General features: G+C 40.2%; 1 protein-coding gene across 1 annotated transcript in view; it reads left to right on the top strand.

Moving 5' to 3' along the window:
- Positions 1–27,541, top strand: part of LMO7 (LIM domain 7) — a 200,835-nt gene that overhangs the window by 155,497 nt on the left and 17,797 nt on the right. Inside the window, exons 15-24 of the mRNA XM_080799836.1 lie at positions 5,726–5,843; positions 8,121–8,263; positions 9,553–9,985; positions 11,644–11,952; positions 21,652–21,766; positions 22,831–22,992; positions 23,777–23,964; positions 24,944–25,004; positions 26,704–26,760; positions 26,912–26,953. Of these exons, the coding sequence (XP_080655962.1) occupies positions 5,726–5,843; positions 8,121–8,263; positions 9,553–9,985; positions 11,644–11,952; positions 21,652–21,766; positions 22,831–22,992; positions 23,777–23,964; positions 24,944–25,004; positions 26,704–26,760; positions 26,912–26,953 (1,628 nt within the window). The remainder of the gene's footprint in view (positions 1–5,725; positions 5,844–8,120; positions 8,264–9,552; positions 9,986–11,643; positions 11,953–21,651; positions 21,767–22,830; positions 22,993–23,776; positions 23,965–24,943; positions 25,005–26,703; positions 26,761–26,911; positions 26,954–27,541) is intronic.

Raw genomic sequence — 27,541 nt, 5'->3', positions numbered from 1 at the left:
AGGATGGAAGTACACTGAGTACAGGCATGGGATCTGGGAACGTGAGCACGCACAGCTATTTCCGTGACTGCCTGTGTTCCTCCGGAGGGATGTGCCCCGTCTGACTGGGCTAAGAAGACAGAAGAGGAACCCAAATGCCAAGTTCAGAAAGCTAGAGATCTTTCTGGCTCTAGCTGGCAGCAGCAAATACCTTCTGTAGACTATTTCCAGATTGTTGCTTGCGCAGTGCAGTATTTGTTTTAAAGCCTGGTCCCCCCTGTAGTTTAGCGACAAGGTAACACAAATAAAGCAAGGCTGTCTGTAAATTGAGACTGATGAATAATGCATGACTTGTCAGATAATGGAGAGTAAAGTGAATATGTCTTCAGAAAACTAAAGTGCGTTTTATACCACTTGTCATCAATACCTTTTATGTGGAATTTTTTTTTCAGTGTTCTATCAGTTAGCAATGTTTTTCTTAAACCGATTTGCTGCAATGAAAACAAAAAGTTGGATTGAGTATAGGCATTTCATCTAGAACTTATTTCCTATTTCTAGACATGTTCATATAACAGGAAACAAGTGATATCTCTTAATGATATTTCTTGGACATCTTGTCCATTTTTAAGCTTAGAATACTTACCTGGTAAATCTTTATTGCTTAACATCCTGCGATTGAAAAATGACTGCCTGCAACGTGAATGCTTTCGTTTTGGTTAAGGACCAGGCGAAAGAGGAACGCATATTACCTCTTGAAGTCTTAGCTTATTCATTTTGGGCTTGCTTTTTACTGGCCTTTAACATCTGTCACTCTGTTTATTTTTAATATGATGCTTTATATGTGGTATTTTGTCACATGTGCTTTTGTGTTGCATGGATTTGTCTGTATGGTTCTGTAACAGTTGAAAACATGGTTATGACGCCTCTTGGCAGAAGCTGTGAATGACAAAGTTGTTGGAAGGGTATGTTGTTATAATTTAGTCCTTGTAATAGGACTAAGCTATTCAGTCTACTGCCAGGATCAACAGGAAATGAAAACTGATTGAAGGTGAAGTTATAATCAGAAACAACTAAGAGATATACATTTCATGTGTGGGTTTTGGCCAAAAAATTCTGTAGAACTGTGAGGACATCTAAAATAACAAAAAGGAGGGGACAAATAAAGTAGATGTGAGTTTCTGGGGGTCTTGTCCCTAGCGGACATTCAACAATGTCCATAAACATTTCTGATTGTTACACTGGGTGGGTTGGGGATGGGAGTTTGCTACTAGCGATCTGGTGCTTTTGTATCCTGGGATGCCGCTAAATTTTCCTGCAAGACACAGGACAGCCCCCTACAATAAATAATTTTCTACCTCCAAAATATCAATAATGCTGCTATAGCGAAAACCTGATTTAGACTGTAAACCTATAAATGAAAAGTTTCTTATGTTATATTATCATAGTAGTTTGTAGTCACTCTAGAGCCTATTATCCTGGTTTTAATACTGATTATGCTTTAGAGAATTCCTACAGCACCTAATGAAAATATATTTAAAAATGCGTAAATATGTATATCCCTGTCTTCCCCTGAAAGTTCAGGACTCCAGGGACCCCAAACTTAGTATCATGGAATTTCTACCTGCTATTTAAAGCAATCAGTGATTTTATATTTAGGACACATTCTACATGTTGGTCCTTTCTGATCCCTTACTTCTTAGATTATCTCTAGTCTGTGAGGCAGACAGTAGGTATTATATGCGTCGCAGGTACATGAAGAAAGAGAGACAGATATTGCAGCTTTCCCGAGGACATAGAGCTAGTGAGTGGGAGACCTGGACGAGGGCATCATTTAATGAGCTAACCCAGGTAGACCAGTTGGCAGTGTGACTGGCACACAGTAAGCCCTCAGGAGTTCAATGTTATACTGGTAATTCTGATAAGGAGGGAAAGAATTCTTCATGATCTGGCTGAAAGACTTCTGTACTCAGAAAAGTTCTAGATTTTATCAGTGTGGCCTGGGGTGGCCTTGCTAGTCTGAAGTTGTTTTGGGAGTTTTGTTCAAGAGATCCCATGCAGTCATGTTTGCCTTCACAAGAATAGCTGGTGTATAGCACTGACGGTTATTAAAATACAAGTGGTGTAACCTTCCCCTTTTCTTAGAACAATCCCTTCCTTGCTTAGAAGACAAGAACCTGAGGCTCAGAGAAGCTAAGTGATGTTAGGTTGGGATGCAGATTGGTGCCACTACCAGGCTTGGAACCCTCAGCAGGGTCCCCAGGGCTCGGTTCAGCCTGAATGGAATATGCCCAGGCTTTCTTTAGGTAACTTTACATCCTCAGGAGCCAAGGGAACTCCCATTCCTGCCTGACACAGGGATTAGTCTGCTCTGGACGGTGTTGGACTCCCTTGGTTCACACTGGGGATCTCCTCCTGGGTGCCAGGCTCTGTGCTCTGAGCTCTCAGGAGGACAATGTAGCCTCTGTTCATGGTGAACATGTTCTCTGAAAAGGACCGTGTTAAGGTTTTATAGTGCAGGAGGGTGAGAACTAATAGAGCATGTGTGGATGTGTCTGGGCCAGCTGAGACTATCAGCCTTCCCTCCTACTAAAAGATTATTAAAATATTAGCATTTCTGTGTTTTTTCTGGAACTTATGGAATCTTATGTGTTGGGTATCCAGATTATTCTCATGCCTTGGTCCTGAAAAATTTTTTCTTCCCTCTTTTTAGGAAGTCTGTTGAAATCCGAGCACAAAAAGTCTTATTCTTTGCAGTTATAGCTTAATTTATATTTTCAAAATCACGTAAGTCAGGTTTATATATAGTCATACCTAGTTAGGTATATATTTTTAAAGATCCGGTATATAATTTGATATATATTTTATGTGTAATTCCTTAATACTCTTCACTATATCCTACAAAGCTTTTCTTACAAAACTTTGGGGAGGGAATCCTGATTTATCCTACACACACAAAAAGGAACACTTTGAGTTTATTTTGCTTGATTAAATATGATAAAAACATACCTCATTCTTGCCACAGGTGTTAAATGCATGTATCCTACATGCCTTGTTATGTGTTAATGTGTTTTTCTCCAAACGACATGTGGACTTGTGAGGGAGCTGAACTAAGCGTGTGTGCGTGTGTGTGTGCATGCGTGCACACACACACACACACAAACACTACCCTGTAATGCTGAATGATAATGCCAGGAGAAAGGTATAGCTAAAGCATTAGAGGAGTGGAGAGATAGGCCAGACCACTTTTGGCATAGAAGAGGTAGGAATTATTATCAAAGTGGTAGAATATTCTCTAGATAAACACATTTATCAACACCTACCATGGGCTGGGCACTCTTCCAGGCTGAGGTGATACAGGAGACAAAATTCCTGCTTTGTAATCTTATAGGATAAGGCAGGTGATGTGTCAATAAACATTTTCAAATGGCAATAAATGCTATGGAGAGAAAGGGTGAGGGATAAGGTGACCAAAGGAGAGGGGCATTTGGTCTTTTGTGTAGGGTGGTCAGGGAGGGAAACACTGAGGTAATCTCCAAGCAGATGACTGGAAGAGATAAGCCATATGATTGGTTGAAGAGTCAGTAGAAGAGCAGGAGGTTGGGCACATGCATGGAAATCAGTTGGCTGGAGCAGTGTGAGTGAAGGAGAGCATGATGGGAGATGAGCGGAGAGAGCTGGGCAGGATCCGGGTAATGTCCTAGGTCTTGGAAGAATCTGCTTTTAACTTGTGTGAAAGGGAAAGAAACTGGTAGGTGCGCGGTACAGAGATGTCACGATCTGAGTGCAGTTTTGAGAAGATCCCTCTGGCTTTGCTTTAAGCACACACTGTCAAGCAGGAAGGGGTAGAAGCAGGAAGACTATTGTAATAATCCACGTGGGAGATACGATGGCTTGGATCAGGGTGGTAATGGTAGACGTGGTGAGAAGTGGTTGTGTCCTAGTTATAATTAGATGGTAGACTGACAGTATTTACTGATGGGATCAGTTATGATGTGTAAGAAAAAGAGAGGCATCTAGGATGACTCCAAGATTTTTGGCCTGTAATCTGGAGGATGGAGTTGAATTTCATTGATGGGTATGTTGTGGGTGAATAATCATGTTTTTGATCTATGACAAGTCAAGTTTGAGTGGTCTGTTAGACTTTCAAGTGGAGATTGAATAGAAAGTTATACATACCCATCCCATGTTTAGTGTATTTGGGATCCTGAGGAATGAGTGGCATTTAAAAAGGCATATATACTGACGAAGGGCTTTCATGTTGGAACAGTTGAAGACAGGTTCACTAGACCTGGAGCCTGGGTGATAATTTAAGCTACTTTAAAGGTCTAGGTAAGAGTTGACTGTGTTCTGATCTAGGGTGTTGGCAAAAGAAGTGGAAAGAAAAAGACACTGAATAAGAGGACTTGATAACTAATTGAAAGTAGGGAGAAGGGAGAGGCAAAGGTGAAAAATGGCTCTTAGGTTTCAAATGTGGATGATTGGAAGCAGGTTACACCATTAACAGCCACAGGCAGAAAAGCGGGTTTGGGGACAAGATTGAGTTTGGCTGCATCAACAATAACCATGTGTTTAGTGAGTTATAGTTTACAAAACCCTTCTTAGATATTATTTCAGTTGGTCCTTTTACAATTGAGGTGCCTAGGGGATATCCATGCAGATATTTATTCAACGAGTAATTGGAATTGAGTCAAGGTAGGGCTGTGGATTGGGAATCATTTGCATAGAGGCCCACTGAATTCCTGAGCTAGCTAAGGGCAAGTGTATCATAAAAGAAACATGGTGATAGCAAACTCTTGGGAGGGTGAAGTTTAAAGGCCCAAGAAGGAAATGTAAAGTTACTTAAATAACTTACTTAAATAAAAGTGGAGTCTGTTACAATGAAATAAAATCCACAGTGCATTATGAAAATTCTATAGGAAAGCACATTTTGGGTACTCCACTTTGAAAAGCTCTCTTTCATTCGTGCCTGCTCTCTAGTATTCATATTGGACTACCCCATGCCTACTACTCTAATCTCCAGTGCAATTGACCATCCCTTCCGGGTGCCTCTTGTCTAACGCCACACTCTGCTCATTGGTTCTACTCTAGATTGAGCTCTCTGAGAGCTAATCCTCAGTACACACTCATAACAGGATCACACACCAGGAGACATGCACTCTGCCTTAATAAAACAGAGAGCTGTGGAGATCATTCCATTTATAACTGGCTGTTAGAAACTACCCATGGTGCTTTGAGAATATGTCTACTGTGGTGGTGGGTGGATTTTAGAGAATCCTTGAGAAGAAGTAACACGTTTATTCATGGTAATGAACTTGAGGAGAAAATATCAGGTAGTCATTAAATTATTTAATAAGTGCCCAGAAAAGGCAGCCAGACCTTAAAAGATTATCTTTGGGGGAGATAGAAACATACAGATGATTCTAGTAAATATTTCTTTCTGAAGTAAGCCTTTCATGCATGGACCACTCCAAATATGAACATTGAATTATTTCTTTCAGACTCATGGAGGGCTCGTTTAGCCATTTTGTGAAAGAATTCACACTTGAGTTGAGTGCTAGGCTCTTGTTTCAGCGTTTTGGAAAAACACCATTTATCTCTGTAGTGCTATTTCTGTGATAATATCACGAAAACGTCTAGGTAGTACAGCAGAAATTTAGATGGAATTTCCAAACAAAAGCCCAGCCTTCCAGTTTAACCCTAAATCCGGTCATGTGACCCTTGGTTACCATGGGTATTTTTGTCGTAGGAGTAAGTCCATGAGTGATGTCAGCGCGGAGGATGTTCAGAACTTGCGTCAGCTGCGTTACGAGGAGATGCAGAAAATAAAATCACAATTAAAAGAACAAGATCAGAAGTGGCAAGATGTGAGTACTTTTTATATTGGGAGAAGGGAAGGCTGGGGGAGAGTCTTCTTTTTTTTTTTTTTTTTTTTTTTTTTTAATGATTTTATTTATTTATTTGTCAGAGAGAGAGAGAGGGAGAGAGAGCGAACGAGCACAGGCAGGCAGAGTGGCAGGCAGAGGCAGAGGGAGAAGCAGGCTTCCTGCTGAGCAAGGAGCCCGATGCGGGACTCGATCCCAGGACGCTGGGATCATGACCTGAGCCGAAGGCAGCGGCCCAACCAACTGAGCCACCCAGGCGTCCCGGGGGAGAGTCTTCTTGTTGGACTCCTCCTTGCTTCTCTTACAAGGAGATCAGTATCCTTGAGATGATTTTCCTTTCTAAAGGAAAGGCGATCAGCTTCCTTTGAAAAGGCTCGTACCCCTTTCTGGCCTATCACTGTTGCCTATTTTAAAGGCCACTGTGAAAAATATCTCATATTCTCTGAGTTCTCAAAAATGTGAATCTGCTTCCTTACAGTGTGGTTAATCTGTTCCCGTGCTGTGGTCAGTTGAATTGGGGGGGTATGACTGTTATTGAAGCTTGTGAAGGAAAAAGACTTAACTCAAAGTTTAGAGGAGCAGAGGTTCCAGAACAGTCTGGGCATTATTAGCAGGGAGAGATGAAGGGGGTTCTTAGAGTTAATAGAGATTTGGTGAGAAATAAGAAATATAACTAGGAGTAATATTTTGGCTGGAAAAGTAATTGTCTGATATGAATCAAAATGAGATGTTTTCACAGGGCTGACTTATATCCAGATGTTTATATGGACACAGACTTAATATTTAGCTTTGTCCCTGCAGGGAAAAAGCTTGGCCTTTTTTGAAAGGGGTAATTGTTACAAACCAAAGGAGTGTCTAGAAACACAATAGATAAATTATACAGAGCAAACCCAAAGGAGTTTGAGGATAACTTTATGGGAAGAGTAGAGCGTTAGGATGAGCAAAAGGGCCAAGGATGGTAAATCTTCATTTTCAGAGAGATTAAAGTCTATGAAATGAAGAATCTCCTGCCTTGGCTGCATTTCTCAATTTCGGTGTCCCTTTTAGTTGGGAACTTGAGTTAATGATCAAGAAACAGTAATTCAATGTCACTTTGCCCAGATACATGGGGACAGTTTGGGTGTGAAAACAAATATTGAGGAGTTATCTGTTAATGCAGTTGAAAATACATGCTGATTATCCTGTAGGACTAAACACACACTGCTTTTGTTCTTTTTGGAACAAAAAGAAGTGGTTCTTACTGGCTTCAGGCTGTTCTTAAGCAGGAATGGCCCTGTCGACTCTTAAGGGTATAAAACCCGACTAGTTTAGTCTGAGATCCTGGTGTGCCTCTCTTTGCATTGGAATCCCACTAGCAGTTCTTAGTCTGTACCATCCAAAATGTCTTAACCCTTGAGTGTCAGAGCTGGCTTAGGCTGCTAGGGCTCATTTAAAAGCAAAATCAGGTTGGTTGTCTTGGGGTCACCCAGCTAGGTTAGGTTAGACTGTTCCTGGGAATATGGGAAACAGGTCCACTTTTCCTATGGGATCTTCCTTATTGCCCTGTTGTTAGGTGGAGTATTACCTGCTTTAAAATCTTATCCTCAAGCCTGACCTCCCCAGGAAAGCCTTTTCAAACTCTGCCCTCCCTTGCCAGAGGTAGAGTTGTCCACTCTCTCTCCTTCAGACCCCCACCATCCTGTGCTGTCCCATCACACTCATTGTTGAACCTTTGTTTACAAGTCCCTTTCCTTTCCAGACCAAGAGTTTCTTGAGGGAACCCACATTGTACGCATCTGCGTGTTTGTGGTCCTCTGCCTCAAAGTAGGGATCCAGTGCGGCATATGTTAAATGAAAGACAGAGTGTGCGTTTACGCTTCACCGTTACAATCCTATCTCTGTTCCACCTGTACTAGTGAAATATGACATTTCACACAGCAGCCAGATTATTGGAGTAAGGTAAAAATGAAGTTGAAACACTTCCTGATCTTTCTGGCCAGACAGCCAATCACAGGCATTGAGCATGCATTGTGAAATGGGCGGGGAGGCAGGAAAATAGTAATGGGGTCTATCTTATTAGGTCAGGTTTTTTCGACAGACACATGAGATAAAGGTTGGTACAGAAACGCCAGCTATAAAAAGCAAAATTAGGCCACCTTGGCATCAAGTTGGAGTGAACAGTTTCAGCGATGTAATGGGACACTCTGCCGCACTCTCCCTGCTGGAGAGGGTGTGTAGAAATTCAGGTGTGCCTGCCTTGATGTGATTTTCTTCTGCTAGGACCTTGCAAAATGGAAAGATCGTCGAAAAAGCTACACTTCAGATCTGCAGAAGAAAAAGGAAGAGAGGGAAGAAATTGAAAAGCAGGCACTCGAGAAGTCCGAGAGAAGCTCTAAGACGTTTAAGGAAATGCTACAGGACAGGTAATAAAGCTGAGAACATCTCACGGTGGGAGTTCCTAGTGTTAGAAATCCATATTTTATGTAAGGGTAGGATACCAGTATTAAACCATAAGCAAACAGGATTTGCTGTGCCACGAGAAAGCGAAGTATTGCTGTAATAAATAGTGACTTGGATTAACCAAAGAAATGGGTGCTTGATATAGGTGTGCATTCTTGATTTTTACGTTGTATATTCAAGTGCAGTATTGGGTGGTGTTGGCCATCTTTGGTGCAGAAAATAAACTACCTTTTCTCCTTTTAAGATGAATTTAGGAATGGAACGGCCACGTAAAACCAGCTCCCACTTACCTAAATTGTGTAAAATATCAAGTGCCTTTTCATGTTTTAGTGGTGCAATTAAAATTCTGTTTTAAAGGAAGACGATATAAACACAAACATAAGGGGTTTATTTTTGGCATTCCGACATAACAGGATAAAGGTCCAATTTAAACTTTCCTGTAGAACAGTTCCTATGAGAAACCTTGGAATATTTATAGGTCAGGGGAAAGGCAAATATGCTTTAAGGATAATGTCAAAGAGGAAGTGTGCTGTCAGGTGAAGTTAAACAAAGCTGCTCTGTGCCTTAGAAGCAAATGGTAAGCACAGTTTCATTTACTTCGGTGGTGTTCCCTGCTGAAAGGTAGCGATGAGGTTGGATGTGTCATGGGCTTCTCTATAAATATGAGTGGTGTCTTTAATTTGTAATAATTGTCCATGCAAGTCCTATCAAGCTGTATGAAATCATCTACTAACTTGATCTTAACTGCAGTCTAAGTCTTTTGTGGTCTTTTGTTTTTACTAAATTATTTAAAATCATATACAGGAAAAAAAAGCTCCCAGCCCTATAAAGGAAACCACATCTTTGGAAGGTTCAAACTGGTTGTCGGACAATCAGTTATATTTATAGTATGCTAACTTGGGAAGATCGATAAACTTGTAGGTAAAACTTTGTGAATGTTCCCTTATTCAAATATCCTCATTTTCTCATTAACATCTCTTTACAATTAAAAAATCCTGCCGAGTTATTTGAGAGCCAGTTTAAAAAAAAAAAAAATAGAATCTAGTTCCTACAATCTTTTAGTGTGGCACTAAAAAAAGTAATTACCTGTATTTATACTCCTATTCTGTTACTATCATGTTGGTTATTGTGTAACATCAGTAGCCTTTTTATTCTTAGTCCATTATATGTTATTGCCCAAGTGACCTCTGTCTCTCCACCTCGGTGTGTCACATGCATAACTTGGTGTCATGGTGCGCTTCTTCTTGCTAAGGGAATCCCGAAATCAAACATCCACAGTTACCTTGAGGAGGAGGTTGCATTCTTCTGATGACATATTGCATGAAGAGATGCTTTCCCCTACACTGACCATGTCAGAAGCAAGTTACCAGAGTGAGACAGTAGAAGAGAAGGAAACAGCATATTCTACAGAAATTCCTAAACAAGATTCCGCAACTTCTGCAAAAAGAGAGGATGCTGCGGTGGCTGACTTTCACGTTCCTTCTAAAAGCTCCATCGAAGAACAACTCCCAGACTCTTTGTCCTCTCAGCCTTCACCGACGACACAAAGAGAGTCGACTCGAATTTCAGCCTCTCTCCCCAGAAGTTACCAGAAAACTGATACAGCCAGGTTAACATCTGTGGTCACACCGAGACCTTTTGGCTCTCAGGCAAGGGGAATCTCATCACTCCCGAGATCGTACACGGTAAAAAATATGTTCCCAGGTTACTTAGTCTGTTCTCAAGAGCAAAATGTTGGGGAACTTGTGTAGAAGTTTGATTTACCTCTACTTGATATAGAAAATATGCATAACTTATATATAGGGCCATTTTGTGTCAGCTGATCTAGATTCAATAGATGTTTAATGCTTAAAGTAGAACAAGTCTGTGGAACTGGTTAAACTTGACATTCAATGAAAGTAAGGCCTGATGTGTTTTAAAGAGCGAATAAGCTGCTTTCTAAGGCAGAGCATGTTTTAGTGTTGTATTTTCTCAAATAAAGCTTTTGTAAGGTATTAGGCTAAACCATATGAAGATGCTAGTAGCCCTTTTTGACCTACAAAACAGCAATTTCGTGTGGTTTAACCTAAATATTTTCAGGTGCCTTAGGTACAACTTTCTATTTTTCTCTGATTACCTGCTTTATTAGAACTTGATATGCTTGAATGCGGTTATTAAAATGTATCTCATGGTTCTATTTATATTGGGATTTTTAAGAATAGAGAAAATGGAAACATTTGCCCTGAGAATGAAGCAGTTATTATGTAGCTGAAGGTGAGTGCATTGCAAGAGAGTGTTAAGATCAATGTTCAGATTCATTTTTACCCCTGCCAGTATAGTATCCTAAAATCTAAGAAAAAACCTGAAAAAATATTCAAGGTAAGGAAAACCTCCCTAAACTAGCCAGGAAAGTCCTAATCATTGTAGTAAATAAAATAGAGATATATTGGGCAGCATAAAAAAAATCAAATATATATGGCTCATTAGTAACAGTCAAAAGACAACTTACAGACTCAGAAAAATATAGTAAAATAAATTCTGGATGTAAGTTTAATATCACTAGGATTTCACATGTTCCTATAGATTGATAGGAAAAAAGATAAGGAGTAGAATAATGGATATAGAAATGAGTAGCCAATTTAAGGAAGAGAGAGTTCAAAAGTTTGATAACATAGCACACACTGAAACATGTTCAGCCTCATGAGAGCAAGAATGAGGTGTATAGCTTTTTACACATCAGATTGACAAACACTCAAAATATTGAAAATGTCTAGTGTGGGCGAGGATGCTGAGAAATAGCCATTCTTCTTCATTCCTTTGGGAGTGCATTGCTACAGTTTTTTTGAGAAGATAAATATATATACAATTTATATATTACTTTTTAAAATATTACATGTATTACATCTGAAATACCTTTTGGTCCAGCGAGTTTGCTTTTGGGAATCTATAAAAATAAATATTGCAATTATAAAACTATGTGGATACTTGTTGCAGTGTTTTTGGAGGTTACAGAATACTTGAAACAACACTGAATGCGTATCAAATTAATAAATTGTAGAAATCCATGCCATGGAGTGTTCAGCAATTAAAAGGCTAGTCTAGAGATCTATTGACCTATCAGGGTGATTTAAATGAGCAAAGCAAGTTTCAGCAGTATGTTCATAATATCATCACTTTGTGAAAAATGAATCCTCTTCCCACTACATATGTGCCTATCTGTGAGCAGGAACGAATGTGCTCCGAGCTTTTAGGCATAGTTGCTGTGGGAGATATGTTACTTTTATAGTTTTAAAGTATTTAATACACATGTTTTTTAAACAGAAATCTAATGATACCAGCCTTGAAATGGTGTTTTCCTTTTTAGATGGATGACTCTTGGAAGTATAACGGAAATGTAGAAGATTCTAAGAGAACTCAGAACAGTCTGGTCAGCACCTCTGTGCAGAGACCTGACCTAAGCCAGCTTGTTTCCAGCAAGTCCAGCGAGAGACAGAGAGCCGAGGTGGGAGAAGGTGTGACGGGGCTGCCGTCCCCTACACCCTCCTTCTCATCCCTTTCCCAGGACCAGGCTGACACGTCCAGAGCCACACTGTCTTCCACATCTGGCCCCGATTTAACATCTGAGTTTGGAGAAGGGGGAAGTTCACCACAGATGGAGGACTCAAGATCTCAGGTGAGTTTGGGAAGGCTGCCTGTCCCCCAAGCTCAGAAACTTAAGTATTGAAACCTGGAAACGGTACTTCTAACTTCTGGGCATTGTTATCTGGGTTGATGGGGTCCAAAACGATGTGGCCGTTGGTTTTTAGCATATCTTAGAAGAAGTAGGCCTCTTTCACCTTTCCGTTTGTAGGTCCAGATAACCCTTGTGTTGTGTGTGTATTGGGGCTTTTTGGACCAATCTCTTTAGGGTTTGGCTGGTTTTTTTTCCCTCTCTATTCCTCAGTCCAGCAACTGTTGTCTTATACCCCTAGTGGTCAGTGGTCCCTGGTTCAGGTGTTGGGGTCACCTGGGAGGTTACAGATTCAGATCTAACAGATAAGTGAGGTTAATTGACCACAAGGGGAAATGGGTATACATGCTAGGTGCTGGCCTCTAGGGACGTGGCCTTTCTTTCCTATCATATTAACATTCTCATGACTTTTATTTGTTTATTTGAGAGAGAGAGAGCTTGAGCCTGTGAGTAAGCAAGTGGGGGGAGGGGCGGGGGGAGGGGAAAGAGAGAGTCTTTCAAGTAAACTCCCCCCTCCCCAAGCAGGGAGCCCTGTACAGGATTGGATCCCATGACCCATGAGGTCATGACCTGAGCTGAAACCAAGAAGTTAAATGCTTAACCGACTGAGCCACCCAGGCACCACAACCTTTCTGTGACTTTTAATACTGATTTATAAAGTCTACAGTTTTGTGGCTTTTCTTGTATCTTAATGGGAATATTGAGGCCTCGTTACAGTATGACTGTTATATTCCTTAATATTTGGAGTCTAAACAAAATGTACTATCAGAAGAAGAATGATGGGGATGGGGTGGGGGCATTTGTAGTTTTTCCTACTTAAAATCACCATAGATCTCTTTTAGGAGAATTGCTAGGTAATGAATGTAGTATGTTTTATACATAAGCTAGAAGTCACTGCTTGTCTAGAGAAGAGAAAGCTTTTCTTAAAAAAAGAAACAAAAACCAAAGCCCCCCCCCCAAAAAAAAAAAACCCAAACACCTTTGTTAAGCAGTTTGGCAGCTGTATGAACCCCGTAGCATGGAGGAGCTCCTTTGGTTCTCTGGCTTAGTCAGGCATTCTCTGCTGCCTTACCACCAAGGTGTGTGTGTCTTCCAAGGCATAGTACCAAGTACATAACTTGGCCTCAATTATATTCATGAAAGAACTATGTCACTAAGTTGATATGGCATATTTGCTACAGAAAAACTTTACAAGCTTAAGAATTTTTTTCTGATTGTGAAGTACTTTGTGCTTGAGAAAACTTGGGAATGCAGAAAAGGGTGTATGACAGAAACGACGGGTAATCCCATCTTTTAGAGATAACCTTTGTTAACATGGAGGTATATTTCTTCGTTGTTCCCATGCATATTTACAAACATGAATCCAAAAGTGATCTCTTCAGCTTGCTAAAATCATTAGGCGTAAATTTTTTTTGCTTCGTTTTTAAAGAATTGGAAATCTGTAGTTAGCATCCTGAATTTCAGTGGATGAGAACAGTAGCCTATGGTATGCTTGGAGAGCATAAGGGACCAGTGTGTGAGTAATAAAAGCAGAAGCGAGGTGTCTTTTGTTTTTATGGACTTGCGTGTTTGCCTTCATGTTTTCAAATAGCAAACCCAACAAAACAGCCTTACAGCCTGATGTGCATTCGGTGGTAGGATGCCCTCAGGCTGGCAGCTGACACCCGCACCCACGGATTAAGAAAAAGAGGCAAGTGTGGTGCTGGGTGTGTTCCAGGTTGCTGGAGTTCAGGAGAACCTGAATTAACGTGGCGTGGTTTCAGGTTTCATCATTAATGGATTTATGCTCCTTTGTCTCCAAACCTGGCATGGCATCCTACCAAGCAAAATTAGGCTTCGCCGAGTCCAGCGGTTGGAATTCTTGCACATACATACAGCTCACACCGTGACTTTCCCAACTCTGTGTGGCTTGGCGTGTCCCCTCCTCCGCCTGTGGACAGCGCTGCTGCTCGGGTAGCATCACCTGCTCTTATCACTGAGAAGGAGCTTGCTGCCTCGGGAACAGGGCTGCGAGTGTACAGACAGCCCATCACAAATAAGTCAAGCGTGTTTGTAACGCTCTTCCAAGTGTTTGGCCATACTCTATCATTCTACGTGTTCAGAGAACAGAAGAATAAAAAGTAGTATGCGGGCAAACATCTAGATGTTTGGCAGCTTTGTAAGTGTTCTTCGGGTCTTCTACTTCTTACCTCATCCTTTTGCCAGTAATATCCTTTCATTTCCTGCTCCAGAATCTCCCACGGTGGTCTTCTTTTCTGTCCCTGCTTCCACTAGCCTCATTCTCAGGGCCCTTCCCCAGCAGTGCGAATGCTTTGTAAATTGTCACCTACGTCTCTGCGTTCCCTGCAAGCCCGTGTTAGGTTGACTTGCATGCTGTCAGGCTGCACTTGGTCATTTCTCGGCTCCATGGCCTCTGGTGGTACCCTGTGGTCTGTTCAGTGAGGTTCACAGCCCTCAGGGGGAGCACTCTGGCCCCTCTGCACTGGTCCCGAGCTCCCTTTGGAGCGCTGTAACCACTGCTTACTGAGCTCCGGCCATGGGCCAAGCAGGCTTCTCGGGCCGTTTCTTAGTCCTCGGGGACCCTTGTGTCCCTGTTTTGCTGTTGTGGAAATTGAAGCACGAGCAGTCATGTCACTTGTCCAAGACCATACGGGGTCCTGAGTGGTGGAGTCAGGATTTGTAACCAGGCACACTGACTCAAGGTCGCCTGTACCACACTATGTCATGGAAAAAAGAATTGAAAGTAGGTGACCGAGCCACACGACACTGCTTGCTTTTCCTTAAACACCTCGTCCACGTTCTCCAGCACGTCACAGAGACTTGTTCTTATTGTCCCCAGATTTGAAAATGCTCATTTCACCAATGTTTGTCTTGTGAAGTTGTCCTGCTCTCTCAAAGCCCTTCGTGAATCAAGAAATCGTCTTTTCATAGTTGGAATTGAAATTTTCACCCTCGATGAAAGTTTCATTTGCTGGATTCCTCCTTGTTCCAAATGTTCATCATTTCTCCATCCCTGGTAATCTTTGTACCCTCCATAGCCTTTACACATAGTTGGCACTTTTGTATTTACTGACTCGAATTGCATTCAAGGCCTTGGTCACCAAACTGAAGTATGAACTTGATCCGGCAGGTAATTCAGGTCCTCATAGGCTCTTTAATGTGGGATGTTAAGATGAAGGCCTATTTTGGGCGCCTGGGTGGCTCAGTGGGTTAAAGCCTCTGCCTGTGGCTCAGGTCAGGATCCCAGGGTCCTGGGATCGAGTCCTGTATCGGGCTCTCTGCTTGGCAGAGAGCCTGCTTCTCCGTCTCTCTCTGCCTACTTGTGATCCCTGTCTGTCAAATAAATAAATAAAATCTTAAAAAAAAAAAAAAGATGAAGGCCTATTTTTATGACTCTAAGCACTGCGCTGTTACATAGAATTATTTTAAGGAAACAAAGTCTGGGGGGAGGGGGCAGAAACTGGATAGGAGCCTCTTACAGAATTGTGGTCATGAGGTGGTTCATGCCATTAAGTAGGGAAGGCTTAAGGAAGGAAGGAACTTAATATAACCTCATTTAAAATCTGCCCACAGAAATTTCTTTTCCCATCTCCATTGCCCAGGTGGGGTTTCAGTCCTTCCCATTCCCTTTTCTCCCTTACGTCTTTTATGATATTGCTTCTTCTCCTCCCTCTTCTTCTGGTCCAGGCTGCCAGGGCAGTCGTGAAGGTGACCCCAAGGCAATGGAAGATTGTGACCCCAGAGCTCTTCATCCTCCTCTATCTGCCTCACAGATGAGGCTTTGATGATTAGTCCCCTGATTGGTCTCATCGACAGGGTTTTGTTTCCTTTTCTGTCTTGTCAGAGCCCTCTTCTCTCAAACTTCATCCAAATCCCCATTGCAGAACCTCTCCCCAGATTTTTTTTTTTTTTTAAAGTGCTACCCGGAAGCTAGGTGAGAGAAATGGAAGGAAGGAAGCTTTTTACATGTTAACTTCTCAATCGCCAAGCCTGCCCTGGTCTGGTGCCCCTTTTGAGTAGCTCCCAGGGCTAACTGTGTCACAGCAACCCCCCCGCCCAATTTGTCTAGATTCCCCTCTCCAGGAGGACAGGAAGCAAGCCTGTCCCCATCACTGTTAGAACACTACCTGGATCTGAGCGTGTTTGTTGAATGCTGTGTTCTCAGGGCTGCAGAGTTAGGTACGTGAGTGTTAAATAGGACTTTCTTGAGTTGACCTGGAAATTGCTTAACCAGCGTATATGTCATGTGTAGCATTGTTTCCACGCGGAACAGAAAGTAATTACGCGGCGGCTGGGCACCTCTTAAGTGTTTCACTTAATCCTCCCAGTAACCTTTCACAGTAGGTGGTATTATCCCCACATTTTCGAATGAAATACTTGAGATTTGAAAGTTACATAACTTGCCCTGGGCTGGTTAAGTGCTTAGGCCACAACTGTAATTTCTCTGACCTTATTTTTTTGGAAATGTGACAAACTCCAATTTGAGAACTGCCTTATGTGTAGTTAAGTCTCCAAATGTTGACTTAACTTTGCTGTATCTCTAGAATCTTAGAGCCAACAGGGACCAAAATATCCTCTGTTTCATAAAGATAAAATCATTCTTAAGATTGTTTTTGAGGAAAGCTATATAGTTTTTGAAACTTACCAGCACCGAGTCAGAAATGTGGGATTTCTGAAATGCAGAGTTGGAAATCTACCCAATAGGCAGTAAGGAACTACCAGCAATGTTAAAATGGGTACAGTAATGATAATTGGCATCTTCTGTGACTACAAATCTGGCAGTTGTGTAGAAGATGGAGGGAAAGAAGGGCGGGGGCAGGGGCACCAATTAGGAGGTGGCCACCGTAGTTTGGGCCATGGTCTCCCCTCTAAACTAACATGGTAACCCGAAGACCAATGAAAGGATGGGATAACTCAGAATAGACTTATGGTTGGAGGACTCAAGAACACTTTATTAAATACATGGGTGCAGCAGGGACGGGGTAGGAAAGGAAGGAAGAGTCAGCCCCAGTGTTGCTAACTTGGGCATCTGGTCAGGTAATGATATAACTATCCAATACTTGAGAAACAAGAGGTAGATAAGAGTAGGTTTGGGAGGAAGATCCTAAATTTAATTTTTGATACACTGGGCTGAGCCAGTAACTGAAGATACAATAGGGAAGGTTATTCAGGAAAGCTTGTAGTCAAAAAGATGGGAGACTGGCTCAGGAACGACAAAAAAATGAGAATAGGGGAGTAAGCAGAGAAACATATTCATGAAACTGAGAGGTGGCCAGACAGATGGAGAAAAAGACAAAAGAAAGTAGGATAATGGGTGATGTAGATGACAGTTTCTGAAAGCAATAATAGTTGGGGTAGTGCCTGGTGGGAGGAGGACTGAAGATGGATTTGGTAGGAAAGAGATCAACTTGGAATGGGCTAAGTGCTGGGACTGGAAATACCACCTGCCTCTAGGAATGGAGAAGTGGAGGCAGTAGGTACAGACATGGATTTTGTGAAGGAAAGTGACCCCAGGGCCAGAACAGCACCGTGATTTTGGGGCGAATCCCTTCTGTTCATACCCCACTTGCATCCTGAAGAAATGATGCAAAAGAATCATGTGTACGAAAATCAAAGTTGATCTAGTTCCTGTTACTTATGACTGTAGAGCCCAAGTCTGTGTTTAATGTTTTGTTTAATTTTATCAACTTCAGTAGGCTTCCCTTAAGTCAACAACATTTATCTAAATGAAAAAGTTTGGAGAAAATAGCTTTCTGACCTTTCAGTGTGTAAGACTGACCCTGTTTTTCATCAATTCTCATCTTTGGTGATAGGAAAGTCTTAAGTCATCAGATGTCCCTAAATTAAATCTTGTCATTGCTACTCTAAATAGATCATCTCGTTTTTGTCTAAAAGGCTCATCTTTTGGTGTATACTTCTGCATAAATTGGATCTAATTTGAGGGAAATTATTTTTAAACGTTGATATGTTGATAACCATACTTTATCTTTTCTGGCATAGACAACTGGAACCGCTTTATCAGTCATCAAGAATCTAGATTTCCCCCAAGAATTTAAATTCCTGGTTCTATCCAGTTTAAGAAGAAATTCCTCCATCATTGTCTTCCGAGGCATGGATCTTTTGTAGAATACTCACATGGCATGTATCTTGGAGAGATAAATTGGGAAGTAGAAATCCTAACTGAAATCACCGTTGAACAGTTTGTGCTTGACTATAATTATAGATATGTTCCCTTGCAGAATCTATGGGCTGATCTAATTCAAGGACCTAGGATTCCAGAGAGATGCCTGAGGGCCTGCCACCATGGGCAGGCCACGCCATTGAAATTATAGTTTGTAATTGAAATTATAGATATTCACTCTAATCCCTTTTATGTATTGGTTTGGGAGGGAGGTGGTCTACATAAGACTTTCATTTGAAGACAGGGTTTTGCAAAACAGAAAGCTTGCAAAGTCATTATGAGAGAGAAGACCCTGCCAGACTTTGCAACATGCCTGAGGTCCCCTGGTTATTGATAGAAATAGACCTGTAATTGCTCCTGTAGTTTCTCCTTGGCCTGTCTACAGTTCTAAAGACCCCCACACCTAAAGTCTGCCAGACTGTAGCCACACTGAGGCTGTGGCTGTACATCACAGTGTAACCCCCTGTTAACTGTTTCAGAGAGTTGGTTATCTGTGCTTTTTTTTTTTTTTAAGATTTTATTTATTTATTTGACAGACAGAGATCACAAGTAGGCAGAGAAGCAGGCAGAGAGAGAACAGGAAGAAGGCTCCCTGCCGAGCAGAAAGCCCGATGTGGGGCTCGATCCCAGGACCCTGAGATCATGACCTGAGCCGAAGGCAGACGCTTAACCCACTGAGCCACCCAGGCACCCTGGTTATCTGTTCTTTTATTTGGTATGGTCAAGTGGAGGTTCATTTCCAAGGCAAGAATATCCTTTTGTGGGGCGCCTGGGTGGCTCAGTGGGTTAAAGCCCCTGCCTTTGGCTCAGGTCATGATCCCAGGGTCCTGGGATCGAGCCCCTCATCGGGCTCTCTGCTCAGTGGAGAGCCTGCTTCCTCCTCTCTCTCTACCGGCCTCTTTGCCTACTTGAGATCTCTGTCTGTCAAATAAATAAATAAATAATCTTAAAAAAAAAAAAAAGAAGAATATCCTTTTGTGAGACAATTCTTTTGGTCTAATAAAATTGTGAGACTCTTTCATCTATAGCTTAAGCTCATTCTCTTTTATCCTGTATTTGGTAGAAAAGGATAATGTTTACTTGCTGTTTCCCACAAAGTATTCTTTATGTAGTTTGAGACTATTTATTAAAACTCCATCCTGTCTTTTATTCTTCAAGATAAAAAACATCAATTAGTATCTTGCATATCTAACCCATCATTTGTCCTCTGTTCTCATATAGCAGTAGATTCTGTGCTTTACTTGGCTTTTTTATTTATTTTTTAATTTTTTTTTGTGGAGCGTAAGTGTAGCGAAGATGACCACTTATTTTCACTGAGTCATGTCTAATTTAAGTGTGTGGCAGTTTCGGTTAAGGAGAGGAATTAACCACTAATTTTTCTATTCATAGCAGAGTTTTATTCTGAAGATTGGTGTTCATCAGGCTGGTTGGTTTTTAACGTGTTTTCGCTACCTACATCAGGGTTTCTGTACTTAAACTGCTTTACAAGCTTTCTGGTGAAAACTTTTCTATATTATTAGCTACAGATTTTTCTTAAAATAGTTCCATACTCCACTCTGGAAGAGTCAGTGATTATTTTTTGAGAACAAAGACCATGCCTAATCCATCTTTATTTCCCAAGTATTAAGCTCTGTTGTCTTATACAAAATAGATGCACAGTAAGTGTATGTTGACCAGATGAATACATGCATATTGTTTTGGTACTTCTGTGTCCACAGAATATAGTAAGTTCTTGGTTTGGTGCCTTCCTTGCCTTATTTCTAATTCTTTTTTTTTTTTTTAAGATTTTATTTATTTGACAGACAGAGATCACAAGTAGGCAGAGAGGCAGACAGAGAGAGAGAGAGGAGGAAGAAGGCTCCCTGCTGGGCAGAGAGCCCCATGCGGGCCTCGATCCCAGGACCCTGGGATCATGACCCGAGCTGAAGGCAGAGGCTTTAACTCACTGAGCTACCCAGGTGCCCCCCTTGTTTCTAATTCTTATGTAATATCAGTTTTTCGTAGAATAGAGTCACTTGGATTTTAAACTTGTTTTAGAGGTGGAAAAACTTCAGCATAAAGCTTTATGAATTGCCCAGTTAGCCCTAGTTTCGGTTTTAACTGCCACACTGACCTGGAGAATTTATAGGTCTTTTTTTTTTTCCTGGAAGATAAAATGGCTTTAGGAAGAACTTCTGCTTTCAAAACAGTAAGTCTCAGTTCTTAATTATTCTAAATCAAAGACTGAAACTAGGCTGGGAATTTCGAGTTAAAATTCATGTCTGCTTGTTTACCCAAAACAAAACACATACATTATGAAAGGCAATCGAAATTTTCACAGACGTCGTGTATTTTACAACTTAAAACATTTGTTTTGGAAAATGGCTGCCCTTCTGTGAAACTGAGCATTTGTTGCTGTGTGGTGTAGTGACTGAGGTGGAAACAGAGGTCTGTCTGTTGTCCAAGGGACTGTTGTTTCTTGGGCTTGTTGGAGGAAGTTGTGACTCGTTGCTTAGGATGTCTCAGTTGGGGCCCTCCTGGCATCTGACCTACCCTGCTTCCCCAGAGATGACGTAGCTCTGCATTTTACAGCTCGTGTGGCGGCTCTGTCCTCACCCCTTGATCTTCATGGGGCAACAGGCAAACAGTGCTTTGCCAAAACATCAGGTGCCCAATAGGGGGTGGTCCCTGTCTTAGCTGAGCTCTACACGTAGCTGAGTTGTGTGTCAATGAACCCATTGACATTGTTCAGCTAAATATGTTAAATGTCGGAGTTGCCTTTTTAATAAGTATGGTGGCATTTAGAAAAGCATTTAAATATTTTTTTGCATTTCCAAAAATGCTATTGTGTTGAAATAAATGATATCTGACATTGTATAAATTTAAGGTGTACCATATGTTAATTTGACACATTTATATATTGTAATAGGATTGCCATTGTAGTGATAATTAGCACCTTGATCACCTTACGTAACCATCCTTTCTCTTTAGTGCTCAGAATAATTAAGTTATAGTCTGTTAGCAAGTTGGATTAGAATACCGTGCTGTGTATATTCACTGTACCGTGCTTTAGATCTCTAGGGCTTATTTATTAATAGCGAGTTTGTACCACCAAACAGTATGCACAGCATGCCTTCTCACTCCTTTCCTGGGTAATAACAAATGGTCTATAAATTAAACCCAATTGTAGACAGGACAAATGCCCAAGCTTTATTCATGCCCAGCTGATTAAAAATATTAATGTGAAGAAAAATATCTGTTGATGTGAAGGTTTCCCTTGTTTTAGCAGAAAAATAATAAACTCATTGATATGTGTATAAATGAAGGTTTTACCAAACCCAGGTTAAAAAGATTGCTGCTTCTGGTTTATCATGAAATAACTCAAGTGTACCTTGCATATAGCCTCCATTCTTTCATGGATAGGCTTTCCTCCATGTGGGTGCCAGGGACACCTGATCCCACCGTTTCGTGTTTGTTTTCAGGATCAGTTCAGTGATATGAGAATCAGCATAAACCAGACTCCTGGGAGCGGTCTTGACTTTGGGTTTACAGTAAAATGGGCATTGTCTGGGATCTTCGTTGCATCAGTCGAAGCAGGTAATTCATAGATTTAGCTCTACTCAACTTTCTTCCCCTTGTTATCCTATGCTGTTCAAAAAACCCTCCAGAAATTAGTTTATGTGATACGGGAGGAGACAGCACATGCGAAAAAGGCAATAGGAAAGTGAGGAGATGCAGCCTCTTCCCAGAGACTAATAGCATTTCTTCTGTTTGCCTCATTAATTTTAGTTTTGTAGAATCTTATCTTTTGACCTTTACAGAATTCATTTGTCAAAATTTTAGTCTTAATATTTGGAAATGCTTCCAATCAACAATTGGCTGGAAATTCCAAAAGGACTGTCCATGATTGGCTGTGTTTGTGGTGGCTATGTATGTGCTGTGTAATAAATTGGTGTTTTCTGAGCATCCTAATGTATCTGTTGCTCGTGGAGCCCTCAGGATGCTTTGGGACTTGTACAAAAGCAGCCCCTCCCCCATCCAGGGTTCTACCAAGTCCCTCCCAAGAACTCTGAGCAAAATATTACCACAGAGCCTAAAATTAAGCTACTGTAGTTAAGAGGAGCTCCTCATTTACATATTTTAGCTATATAAAATTGCATGCTAACTCTGGTTATTTTTTTTTGAAAATTCAAAAAGACTCTTTAATTAGATACCGGGAAGTGGTAATTGTAAGTGGTTTTAAATGGCCTTGCTTTTTTTTTTTTTTTTTATCCATTCCAGAGTGCATTTGGATTTGGAAGCTCAATTAAAGTACAATATATTTCACATTTTGAATTTAAAAATAATTTAAAATTTTCGTTGTTTTTACGAAGGTAATAAAGAAATTTTATGGAACAGATGAGCTTATTCCTTTATATGTTAATGAAGATACATGCTCTAGCATAAAAAATGCATTTGGTGCTTTGTATGTTGTAGATACTCAAATATTTGGTAACTTAAAAAAAATCTCCTTACTCTGCTCTACCTGAAAAATCTAAGAATGGTTAGTTGAGATTAAGAAGTCATTTTTTTTCTCTAAGTAAGCAATGACTAGCTGAACGTAGATTTTTTTGTTTGGAATTTTTTGTTATTGATTGTTTAATTTATTTTGCTTTCTATAGGTAGCCCAGCAGAATTTTCTCAGCTACAGGTAGATGATGAAATTATTGCTATTAACAACACCAAGTTTTCATATAAGGACACAAAAGAGTGGGAGGCAACCATGGCTAATGCTAAAGAAACTGGAAACCTAGTAATGGATATCAGGCGCTATGGAAAGTCTGGTGAGTTGGGTTTTACCACTGTCTGCCTTTCTCAATGGGGAACTGGTCTTTGGCAAGTGGTTATAACAGCTGGCTTTAATAACTTTTTTCTCATTTTTTATTTACTTTTTATTTTTTGGCTTCAAGATGTTCTGTGGTTATGCTGAAACAAATCTGGAACAATCCCTCCTTGACTATTCTGTCTGCAAACTTTTCTCTAGCAAATTTACTGGATTCTACATTATTGATTGATTGATTGGTTGATATGCTATACTGACTCTGAATGCAGATAGTAACTGAAAGCTATTGTAATTGCATCTGCATTTGGGAGTCTCGTAACAATTCTGAGGATTAAGAATCACACTATGACTTTACTTTCTCGACAGCACCGTAACTAACTGTTGTTAGAGAGAACGTGGTAGGTCATATTCCTGCTGTTCATGCTCAAGGAACTGTCAGTATAATTCTATTACTGTGTTTCTTCGTTGTTGAGGTTAGATGGGGAAGGGCATTAAACCCCCCGCCACCTCCCAAATTATGATCTCAAAATGCGATATTCAGTTCTGGTTTACAGAAAGAGTCAGTAAACTTGCTAGTCTTTTCCTTATTAATATGATCTAACCCTTGTGTTCTCAGAAGGTGATCTGTTGGTCAAAACCCCTGCACTCTTTACTTCTTTCACACACTATCTGATTTGTTTGTGTGTCTTCTGTATGTTTATTTTGTGTATGTGCATTCACTAACTTTGTTCTTTCTACGTCACCATTTACGTGTACTCATTTCTTGATCATCATATGCCAATCAGACTGGGGCAAAGACCAACCTTCCCTGCCATTTACACGTCATAAAACTCTCAATCTCACCAGTATGGCTACCAAAATTATAGGTTCACCAGAAACAAAGTGGATTGATACAACTTCTGGAATTTACAACTCAGACAAATCTTCAAGTCTGTCAATAACAACTGATTTCTCAGAAAGCCTCCAGCATTCTGTAAGTATTTTGAGAAGTAGGAGTATTTGTGTAGAGCAAAGTGTCTGTAGGAAGTGTGTGTGGGGGGAAAGAATTTGAACAATTTTGATGCTACTTCAAAAACATTTAGTTGAATAAGGTAATTTATAGTAATGAGAGTAAAATGTGATTTTGATAATCCTAAGGCAGTCCTCATAGATAAGTAATAGTTATATCATTGTAAAATCAAAAGATCCCATAGTAGTGTTCTGTAGGTATTTCCTACCTATCTTCAACATTATACCCATTTCTCAGATCTTTGTGGATATGAAGTGGTAATGTAATATACTGTAATTTTACATGTAATGTAAAATTATGTACTATAACTTTTCTATGCTCTCTTTAGTCTTTGTGGGTAAATTACACACAATAACTATACTTATTTTAAAACATGAAACATTTTTAGATCTTGTGTAGATGACTTTGATGGGTAGACTTCAATGTGTGGTTAAGAGATACTCAACTACATTAACTGATTAAAAATAATTACAATGTAGAAATTTTTCCAAGTATCAAAGCAATAGTTAAATTTCAAATAAATATTTGTCTTGACTCCCTAGATATAGTTGTTATTATCCTAAGATATTCTTTTATCTAATAAGGAGATCCTGCTACATTGTGTAAGAAAAGCTTAACTGCTCAAGAATTCTCTATGCTTGTGTTGCTTACTCATAAATATAAGCTAAGTGAACTAATTATTTGGCACATAGTGTTTCTTGGAAAAATAACGACTGATTGAACTTAAAGTTGTCCGTGCTTAATAGATAGATGGTCATTAATCCTTTCACAAATATTAAAAAATAATTTTAAAAATTTTCTATCTATGTAAAAAGCTGTAAGAAATACACTAATAGCCTGTAAAACTCATCTTATTAAAATATTTTCACTAGTGGGAAATGCATTATTTGAACCCAAAGTCCGACTGGACAGAATGTTGTTAACTGGCCTTTTATCCTTCCAGAATACTGAATCCAAGGAAATGAATGGAATTCGTGATGAAAGTACTACTTTTGAATCAAAAGGTAAACATCACCATTTTAACCACGTTTATAATCTAGAAGTCACAGCATTCAAGTTCTTCTATTATAAAAATTAATAACAAGTGAGTCCAAGAAAAACCGATCCCACTGCAAGCTGAAACTAAAAGGTTAGCACACAGATCCTGTTGCAGCCAGGTGGAAGGGCGTTCGGTTCCAGGGTTTGAATAGTTCAGGAACTGCAAACAAAGCTTTGGCAGCCTGTCCAGGAGCTCTGAGGGCCTGTGTGTGTAAGTCAAATAAGAAAGACTGGTTTTCCTGAGGCCGTTAGCCTTCTTGCTGTGGTATGTTGGCAAAGGGAATCTTAGTTAAATCTGAAACAATGAATGAGGTTTCCTTTCCCCCTTTATTGTGAAATGGACAAGTTTGCAGGCAGCTAATATTAAGTAGAGAAATGGCAATAACCATTGTTAGGCAAAGGACCCATTTGTAATGAAAAAGCAGGTGTGATATCTGGGGAGATCTTGTATGGTGGAGTTATCACTCTCTTCCTCCTTCTGTCTGTCCACAAATCATTGTTGCCTCATGCTATCTACTACTCCTTAGGCATACAAAATAAATAAGAAAGATCTGGTCCACAAAGTCAGGGAAAGAGACTCAAAGAAGACCAGACTCCTCCTACCAGGAAACTAGACTCCCATCTGGCTGGGTCAGTTTTATGGCTTTGCATCTGCCTTTACCAGTTCATAATATGTTAGGTCACAGCCAAACCAAGTTTCTAAATTCCCTTTTATTGATGATTTATTTTGGTATTTAATTTCTGATAGGAAGAAGTGACTGCGTCTTAACAGATAGTGCATTCTTTATCAAAGGAGTTCTTAAAGCAAACATGATTTATTTTGGATTCCCCATGTTAAATCCAAGACACCCAGGTCCCATTCTGCCTGTGACTCAGGCAAAGCAAACTGCTAAGACACCAGACTCGTCATTAGTGACTATGTATGCACGCTTGTCATTGGAGGGTTTGCTTTACACAAGTAAGCACCAACTAGTATCAAGTAATAATTGCATTTACAACTTATGAATAAACTGAAGTATACGAATTGTTTGTCATAACCTTGCAACAGATCTGTAGAAGTCAGAATGTTTCTTTTCTTTTCTTTTTTTCTTAATTGGACTGAACTCCATTTCCTTAAAGTTAGTGGCTATAAGATGTTAAACTAAGGCAAAATTCTTTAGATAGAAGAATATTTTAATTTGGGACATTTGTTTTTATTTTATCTTTCCCTGGGTATTAATTTATTTTCTTGTCTAACTCCCCACTATTTCTCAGTTCATTTTTTACTTAGGACTGCAGAAACTCTTAGTTACAAATAATTCTCCTTGGACTTCTAGATTTTGGGTTGATAAACCTAAGCAAAACATTTTAGTTTCCATTTCCCTAAAGCTGTATGATCTAGCACGGAAGTGTTTTGGCTTCTATGAAACTATGATGCTATCTGCTAGAATTTATTAATAAAATAATTAGTTCCGTTACTAATTTAGATGTAGTATAGACTACTAAAAATATGTGTCTTTGTACATTGAAATAATCCATATCTTCTATGGCTATCAGTTTTGTCATTTTTCAACTAATGCTGCGGACTAGAAAGGTGTGTCAGGTACCATTTAGTTTTCCAGTGGTGAGAGATTAAAATGAATGACATGGTATTGATATATATTTTTTTTTGTATTTTTCAACTAGCATCTGAACCTATTTCTTTGAAAAACTTAAAAAGGCGATCACAATTTTTTGAACAAGGTAAACTACCAAGATAACAATTCATGTACTTTCATGGAATTGTTCCCATTCTCCACTCTGTCCTTGTAGTCTTTTGTGCTGGGCACTAAGCCTTTTCAATTTGGCTGCCATTGTGACCAAGCAACGTAACCCATTTCCATTCTTTTCCTAGGGTCATCAGGCTTTTCTTACAGTTCATGGGTCTACCTCTGTGGTAATGGGTCTTTGCGTGTCTTTTGTATACCTCTGGATTTTTTTTTTTTTCTAATTAAAAAAAGATTGAGATGCTGTTAAACACGCTTCTTTCCACTGGGTGACAGTAAGAAATGAGGAACTTCACTTACGCCTTACTGCTTCCTACCAATTGCGTAATATTAGATTACACCAACACCCGATTGTTGAACCTCTGAAAACTCTAACTTCCGGGGAAAATGCTCCTTAAAAAGAGCAGAGTTGTTTCTTGCTATTGGAATGATGGCTTTGCAGTGTTCATAGGACCGCCCTGTTGACCCCGAAGTAAATTAAATGTAAATTTCGGTTGCGCTTCTGAACACGTGCGTTTTGAGCCTCCCGTGTTGGTGTAGTTGGGCTGCGCTGCCTTCTGTGCTGTGCATGTGGCATTTCTTCCCCCGCTCACGGCTGTCTGGTGCCCTGTCTCATGAATGCAGTCTGAGCTGTGCTGTGCTGTCACAACTTAAAAGTAATATCCAACATTTGAGATGCAATGGCACAGAGAGGAGTGTGCTGTAGGCGTCTAAATGTTATTGTTTCTTACTTTTAAGATGATCAAAAACCTTTACAC

This window comes from Martes martes (assembly GCF_963455335.1).
Source record: "Martes martes genome assembly, chromosome: 3".
In the NCBI taxonomy this organism is placed as follows: Eukaryota; Metazoa; Chordata; class Mammalia; order Carnivora; family Mustelidae; genus Martes; species Martes martes.
Note: the sequence above shows the minus strand (reverse complement) of the source record. Positions and strands in the feature narration are given on the sequence as shown.